Here is an 8545-nt window from a genome sequence, read left to right as displayed (position 1 = left end):
GGACGGTCTGTGAGACGGTGGGCGAGTCTCTCTGCTGTGATTCAAACGCGAGCGGGTGTAATTATGAGTTTATATGGATGCAAACTAATATTATGTCAGAGTCCACTGCTTGTTTAGCAAGTAAACGTGCTGCACAGTGTTTTGTACGTGTGTATGTAAGAGCTTTCTCTGAATTTTCAGCGCAATTGATGAAATAGGATCGCGCAACTTTCACACGCTTTCAAAACGAATGTATGTCCCCGTATGTTCACGCCAGAAGTCAAAAAAAGATGTAAACCTTGTGTTTAATACCTCAGATTAGATAAATGGGTGGAGAACAGGCGGTCGCGTGTGGCTTTTCGAACACATTCAACCACATATGCGTTTCGCAACTCCAAAGCGATCCGATCAAAAGTGGTTTCGACTACCTCTGGATGTGGTTGAAAGTGGTCGAAAGTGGACGAGCTCAAAACGTTTTGAACACCGTTTAAACCTGGCATTAACGTCGTCCACTTGTGATCCGATCGACGAAAACGCATGTTAATGCCAAGTGTAAACAGCCAGTTATTATACTTATTAAAAATATAAGTCTAGACAAACAATAGATTTTATCAGTCTGAGTTTCAAACTAATGCATACTTAGTAAAGTGAAAAATAGCCCAGTTTATTATTATGCATGAATATATGTTTGATAGGAATATAACTGGCCCTTAGTATATATTGAGCTAAAACAATGAACGCAAATAAGCACTTATGCAAATAATGCACTCAAACATTGGGAGGTTTGCAGGTTTTCCTCATGCTCTTAGCTGTCGTTTTTACTGTAGTTTTACTGTAGGTTTACTGGGCATGTGCGAGAGCACCGGCTCCCTGTCCAAACCCGAAGCCTTTTGGTCCAAAATTCTTGGCATAGCAAGCTGTGTAGACATAAAGGCATAACATGTTATATTTTGTAAGTACTTTTTTTAATGTGCAGAGACAGATTACAGCAAGAATGAGCTTTTATGTGCTGTCTGTGTTTTTTCTAACTGATTCAGGAATTATGCAATGCCCAATATTTAAAATATTAAACAGCACACTGACCTTTACAGTAGATCTCTCCATCTTTATCTGCTAGCGTGGTTGACTCCAGACTCTTTCCACACTTTGCACATCTGAAGCAACTCTTATGCCATGACTACACGTGGATACACACACAAAAAATATACTTGTACTGTTTCTGTAATATACAGTTTGTACAATTAAGTTTTAATTTTACTGTGTTGTTATAAAGAACAACAATGCAGCTCATCTGTTTTGGTAAACAAGACCACAGTAAATCCTTTCATTCCTAACAAACATAATACTAATCTTGTAAATTGTGTTTTCTTTGGGACGATGTTTAGGGTAAGACCCTGGACAGAGTCACTTTATTGACCAACAACTCACGTTTCCTCCTCCAACCACCTTCTCTGCGGCGTATACGGCTTTCCCGCAGCGAGGACAAACATCCGTGCCCCCGAGCTTCTGAGCAAGCTTTGATGGATTGGGGTTGTTGGTCGGATGATGGGGTGTTTGTCTGTTTGAGAAACAGAGACAGTGATTGGTTGAGCCAGTGGAGCCAGTCGACAAACACGGATAAACAGTAATGTTTTGATAGCACTACAGCAGGGGTCTTTTTGTGAGCAAGAGCTACCACAATAGATAAAACAGTCTGGAGGGCTACTTTTTTGATACTCAAAACATTTTTGTTTTATTTGTTAATTTTATGTTATTTTACTTGTTGATATGTTTTTAGCATTGTTAACATACATAAAAAAGCAAAGCTAATATAAAATATGTAATAAATAAAAATTGAGGCTATAAAAAGAATGTGCTTTGGCGAGCAACTCACAGACTCCGTGTGGGCAACCTGGTGCCCGCGGGCACCGTGTTGGAGACCACTGCACTACAATGTGTTTACACAACCCATGCTGTGTTATCTTTATATATTATTCTGTGACAGGAGGGATTATTATAAAATTAATACAAATAATATAAAAATAATACATACTATAACTTTAAGAAACAAAAAAATATTGTATGTTTTAGTTTTTCTAGTTTTATAAGATCAAAAATAGCTACAATATAAACAGGGTGAAATGTTCAAGTTCTCTGGCTAGAGTAAGATGTTTTCATAATTTTTTTTCCCCCTAAACCAGTTCCCAAACAGACAGTGCCGGGGGGGTGACAGTTTTATGACATTTTATAAAATACATGATTTTGTTTAAGTTTGGGATTGTTTTATGTCATTAATTAAAACATAAATATATAAATATATAGTTTGAGAACCACTGCCCTAAACAAATGTTTCAATTAAAGCATGTTTTGGGGTCTTCGAATTGTGCTTTCCCCCTGTTATTATTTGTAATATCTCTTTAACAGAAGATCCATGATAAATTCATCCTACAGGATGTGACATCATTTGGTTAGGAAAAAACTGCACAAAAAAGTGTTGTGTTATTACTTGTTTTAGTTGATCTAAATGATTAATTTACATGTGCAAATCTGTTTTTAAATGATGCCCATTGATCCACTTACCCGGCTGGTTTGATGCCCAGGGCCTCGCCCGTGTCCATGCTCAGGGTTCCTGCTCCTCCACCGAACCCATATCCTTTCGGCCCATATTTCTTTCCATAGCAGGACTTGCAGTAGATCTCATCCTGATGTACGGCTACGGTTGTGCTGTCCAAATTCTTTTTGCACACCACTACAATAAACATACAAGGTATGCATAAGTAAAATTCGAGACAAAGTTTTGCTTCACACAGTTTTATTTCTGCTCATTTGAGGAAACATCTAAACATCTCATTTTCTGCCTTTATTTAATAGACAGTATTTAAGGAGATGACAGGAAAGTACAGGGTGGATAGAGGAGGGGTATGGGATCGGCAAAGGACCTCGCCGCAAATGCATCTGCACCATAATATATAATAACATAAAATATATATATATATTAGGGATGCACCGATAGGATTTTTTTGGGCCGATACCGATTTAAAAAGACAACTTCTGGCCGATGCCGATACCGATATTAAACACTTGTATACACTACTATACAGCTGGTCTATAAGCTAGTTTATTTCTGCATCAAATTATTTTTACTGAACATGGATTGGATCTAATTAACATTTAACTGACCAACATAATAAGAGAGGCACAAATTAAGCAAAAACAATTATAATAAGACAGCATGACAACCTTAAAAGGTGGTTTTTGCTATTCAGCATTTATTTTATTAACAACATTAACTAATTTTTTTTACATATAATGGATTTCTTTATGCAGTTAATTAATAAACAATCAGTATCGGCCTGTCTCGTGCTATTGCCGATATGCCAATGGTTTCAAATTCATCAAAAATCGGCCGATAAATATCGGCGGCCGATACATCGGTGCATCACTAATATATATATATATATATATATATATATATATATATATATACTTTTTTGGTCTTTCTCATGATTTTCATGAAAAATCCTTAGGAGAAATAAAATAGACACAAATTAGTGATTGACAGAATGTCCTTCAATTGCACATTTTGGAATCTTGGACATTTTTCTCATCTCCTTTATAACTATAAAGAATACACATGACATTTGGGATAATTTTCTCCCTAGAAAAATCTTCTCTCTCAATTTGTTTTCTTTTTTCTCTCTGACACACAAACCAGTACATATCTTAGTTTTTGTCTGTACTGGAATGTGGTGACATAACGCGTGTGACGTTGAAATCCTGCATCTTTGTAAATGTCTATGAAAGTGTCATCATTTCCATAAACAATCGTCTGTTCTGCCGGACTTCTGAAGCTCTCCATCCATATAAGGTAAACAAATACAGAGATCAACACCTAATATGGTCATGAACGGATTAACCTGTCTTCAATAATTTATTCTAACATATGCCAGCTTTCCATTTGGAGGATGTTTCTTGTTATTTCAGAAGCTTAAACCTCTGTTAATAATATGTAAATAATACTGTTAGTAGTAAATGTATGCTATTTTTAAGTTTGGTTAAATAAATCAAATAGATTTTTTTTGGAAGACACCTGCCTATAAAAGATCTCAATAATGTATCAAACTGTGCAAACAATTCTCAAAAACAAATAATGCTATTTTATCCACAATCATTTTAAAGCTTTGCAATTTTAAAGTTTGTTTCATGTCTTTAATAATATTAATAATAATAATAATTATCATCTAAGTTGATACTTTAAGAAGTCTTTTAGCTAGTTCACTGTAAAAAGTTTAATCATAACAATTTATTGCATTTTTCACTGTACATCTCCATGACTAATCGCTCAATTTTCCGGTTCGCGCTCTTTCTCCACAGAAATTTCCATCTCCAGCGTTATCCAAACAGATAATCTCACTTAATGCTCAGATTCGTTGTTCGAAATAATCCACTATCTTTAAATAACTTTATAATGTTATTATAGTCCACTGAAGCTATAGCAAAACCTGCTGTATAATACACCAAAATAAATGACTTGTCTGTAATGTTAGTTTTTCTATATTGAGTTTTAAAGCGAGCATAGCAATTGCCATCTGCCCACATCTCTCACTTTTGTCATTTTTATAGGGTCAGATCATCACACATTGTAAGAGCAGGTCTCAGATCAGCTGTGGTGACTTACTGCACAGGAAACAAAACTTGTGGAAGCTTTGTCCCTCACACTGGACCTCTTCTGCAAAATACACCGTCTTCTTACAGCATCCGCATTTGTTTCCTCCTCCAAGTGGCATTCTGAAGGTAAACGCACAAATATACAGTCTCACATACAAAAGTTTGCTTTCTTTGAAACACACACGAGGCTCTGCAGAACATTCAAGACACAAATGTGATGTTTGTAGTTTGTTACAATGTGGCAAAAGCTGTTACATTATAAATCAATAGTTTCTTTATGACAGCTGTTTTTTTAGAAAACCTAATAAACAGAAAACCACACACTTTTTTTCTGATAGGTTTCTAATAATCGATTGTGATATATTTATTCAGACATTTGAAGAAATCTCAAATAGGCGTTCTCAACGTTACTGAATCAGACTTCCATTCATTACATGCAAATGAAGAGTAAAGTTACACTTACCTGCTTTGATATTGGATGTGTGCCGGTCCACTATAAGATCAGAGAGTGTTCAGAAGAGCCAGAGTCCAGAGAGGATGGGATGATAAAGGGATGGAAAGTGGGAGGAGAGAGAGAGAGAGAGAGAGAGAGAGAGAGAGAGAGAGAGATTGATGTGGCTTTATAGTGCATCACAGAGACACTGACACACTGGCTCTCTTTTATGACCTTTTTTATTCGGCTCTATTAAAAGCACCATGCCTATTGATGTGCATTTTTATTATTATTTTTCTTTTCCTTTTTTTCTGTTATGTTTAAGTCTTTTATAAAAAAGAAATTGATACTTTTTGTGACATTCATATATATTAAAGGGGTCATATTATGATATTTTTTAAAGATGTAAAATAAGTATTTGATGTCCCCAGAGTGCTTATGTGAAGTTTTACCTCCAAATACCCCACAGATAATTAATTATAGCCTGTTAAAATTGACACTTTGTAGGCCTTAGCAAAAGTGTGCAGTTTTTGGGTGTGTGCTTTAAAATGCAAATGAGCTGATGAAATGCAAAAACTGATCACAATAGTGGTAGTTTATTGCAACTGAAACTCACAAAACAGGCGAAAGCTGAACGACCTGATTTTTCACATGCTTACAGAGAATGGTTTACCAAAACTAAGTTTCTGGGTTGATCTTTTTCACGCTTTCTAGGTTGATAAAAGCACTGGGGACCCAATAATTGCACTTAAACATGGAAAAAGTCTGATTTTCATGATATGTCCCCTTTAAACGACCAAGTATTGAATTATAATGTTAGTTAATCTAATTGTATCCAATTTTATTTATGTTTTAAGTAAAGATGCACTGATATATCAGCCAATAATCGGTATCGGTCAATATTAATGGTGATTATATGAATGAATAAAATTAAGAAAATCGAATCTTTAGTTTAGAGTTTAGTTAAAGGCAGGGTCCATGATCTCTAAAAGCCGATGTTGTTATTTGAAATCACCTAAACAAACACACCCCTACCCCAATAGAATCTGAACCTTCTTTTGTAAGACCCTTCATGCTTTTTTCAAAAGACTTTGGAATAAAAGATTTATGCTAAGCAGCAATTTGTCAACGGGCAAAAAAGTCAAGATATATTATCAGAAAACTAGAGGACAAAATGATCGACAGTAAAGGTGTGAATGGTGTTAAACTGGTTATATCCACATGATGCGGATGGCGCTGTTCCAGCAAATCTGATCTTATCATTTCTATATAGACAATACAAACACACTGTAAAAAATACGCTGGATTTACTTAAAAATATATTGCATCCACTTTTTTAAGTAAGTTTTACTTGAAATGTAAAGCTATTGCATAAATTGCTTAAGATTCCATGTAATACTTAAAAAATGGTTTCAAAAATTATGCAATATATTTTTAAGTAAATCCAACCTTTATTTTTTCAGCTCAGGCTGACTAAAGCTGATCTATACCTTTAAGACCCAAAGCTTTTTCAACTGTGAATTATTATGTAATTATTATTTCTATAGTATTTCTATACATTGTTAATAATAAAAATAAGAAACATTTGCATTTGATCAAATAAATAAAATAATAAATACCTGTTTTTAATGTTCCTTATGATACCATAACTTTACTGGTACCATGGTAGTTCAGGGGTTTTGTTACTTAATGGTGGCAGGGACCAGGGCATCTGGTAGTGTCTGCCGTACAGTCCATGTATTTTTCTTCTTTTAGTGACCTCCAAAAAATCAGTCAAAAGGAATGTTTTCTGCCTTTTCAGATTAAAATCGTATTTTTTTCCGAATAAATCCTTTTTTTGCTTCTCAATTCACATGCATGTAAAATTAAATAAACGCACTCAACTGAGTCATTTTTATGTAGCTACACATGCTATGAATACAACCCTCATGTCAAAAAATCCTCTACAGAAAGGGGCCCAAAATTCTGTCTCGCACACCCCCCTTGCTCATTGCGCCCCTAGCAGGGACCCCCACATACTCTATGAAGAACCTTTAGTGAGGGACCCCTTTCCTAAAACATATATTCATATATACATATTTTGTAAACTGTGTTAGATAAATAGTTATTGTGATATTATAAAAACAGCATGGTTTACAAACATAAATTATTTGCTACACTTTCTGAAGAGATTTTCTGAAGACCCCTTAGAACCTTTTAGGGCAGTGGTCTAACTGGGGGCCGTGAGATGGTGCCCCAGTTTTATGACAATAAATAAAATACATTAATTTATCATAAATTCAGTGTTCCAGGGGACTGCGGTAGTTAATGGTTAAGGGCAACTATGATTGTAGAGCCAGTAGAGGGCGATCTTACACTTTAATCATCACAGCAAGACACACCCTCTGTCTCTTACTCTCCAACTGCTCTCAAAGCACTTGCTCTTGGTTCATTGGGTAGTTACTATGTGTCCCTTACATTCATCTAAGCTTTATACTTCATTCAAATTATGAATCTGGAATAAATGAAACAAGCTGTGTTAAAGGAGGATTAGCTCAGTAAATGCAGCCCGTAATAAAGCAAATGCGCATGCTCGTGTGTGTGTGTGTGGATGGATGAATCAGATGCTCAGATTAGATTCAGCGCATTGAGGGCAGATAAATGAGCATATACAGCTCCATCTCTCTCTTAATGTGACTGAAACATGAGCCTGTCTGCAGAGATACTGACGCCTTTCAGCTCTACACATCCACACACCATAAATCATCTTCTTGCCCCTTCATCATCAATAATCCCACCTTCAAATCTAGTTTCTTTTCCCATCTTCATCATTAACTTTATTTCTGTCGTCATTAACTCCTGTAAAGCTCAGTGGTAAAGCATTGCGTTACTTTAGCAGTGCAAAAGATCATAGATTTGAACACACATGCAGATAAACTTGTAATAATAATAATAAACTTTGGCATTTGATCAAATAAGTTATTAATTAATAAATACCTGTTTTTTCCTGTAATTGGCTTTGGATGAAAGAGTTTGCCAAATGCATAAATGCATATCATACTTTTACCATCATCATCACCATCATCATCCTCACTAGATGGCCTTGGGATTGAAACACTAGCTGAAATTTGGAGGTTGTCTGACTGGTAGATGTCCAGTGCTGGTCTATACTGGCATACGTGGGTTGAACTAGTTGCAGATTGGTCACCAGCTCGTCATTCTTTAACTGGTGAAGGCTGTTTTACCAGTGAATCAAGAAAATTCATGCGTCCTCATTCGAAAGTCAAACTCAAGTTTATTGGAAAAAGTTCAAGCTCACTGGATCAACTCATACCTTTAGTTAACACCACTGTAGTTTGCCAGACAGTGTGTATGTTAAGATATTGCAAATGCATAATGTACTTGACAACCCGAGCTGATAAGAAAAGAGCCCTGTTGACTCAAAGTACGGTGAGTACATAATTATCCTAAATATCCATTGTGATGCATTTAAATCAGACCGTCCGT

The 8545-nt window shown here is 35.6% G+C and overlaps 1 protein-coding gene across 1 annotated transcript; it reads right to left on the bottom strand.

Moving 5' to 3' along the window:
- Positions 1 to 622: 622 nt before the first annotated feature.
- Positions 623 to 5198, bottom strand: csrp1b (cysteine and glycine-rich protein 1b). Its single transcript, XM_065279495.2, has 6 exons — positions 5090 to 5198; positions 4637 to 4746; positions 2539 to 2707; positions 1408 to 1537; positions 1063 to 1156; positions 623 to 896 (listed from the first exon to the last, which is right to left on the bottom strand). Exons 2-6 carry the CDS (start codon positions 4743 to 4745, stop codon positions 820 to 822), a joined length of 579 nt encoding a protein of 192 aa, XP_065135567.1. The 5' UTR covers position 4746; positions 5090 to 5198; the 3' UTR covers positions 623 to 819.
- Between the last annotated feature and the right edge of the window lie 3347 nt (positions 5199 to 8545).

Source organism: Paramisgurnus dabryanus, chromosome 7 (genome assembly GCF_030506205.2).
Source record: "Paramisgurnus dabryanus chromosome 7, PD_genome_1.1, whole genome shotgun sequence".
Lineage (NCBI taxonomy): Eukaryota > Metazoa > Chordata > Actinopteri > Cypriniformes > Cobitidae > Paramisgurnus > Paramisgurnus dabryanus.
This window is presented reverse-complemented; position numbering and strand designations above follow the sequence as displayed.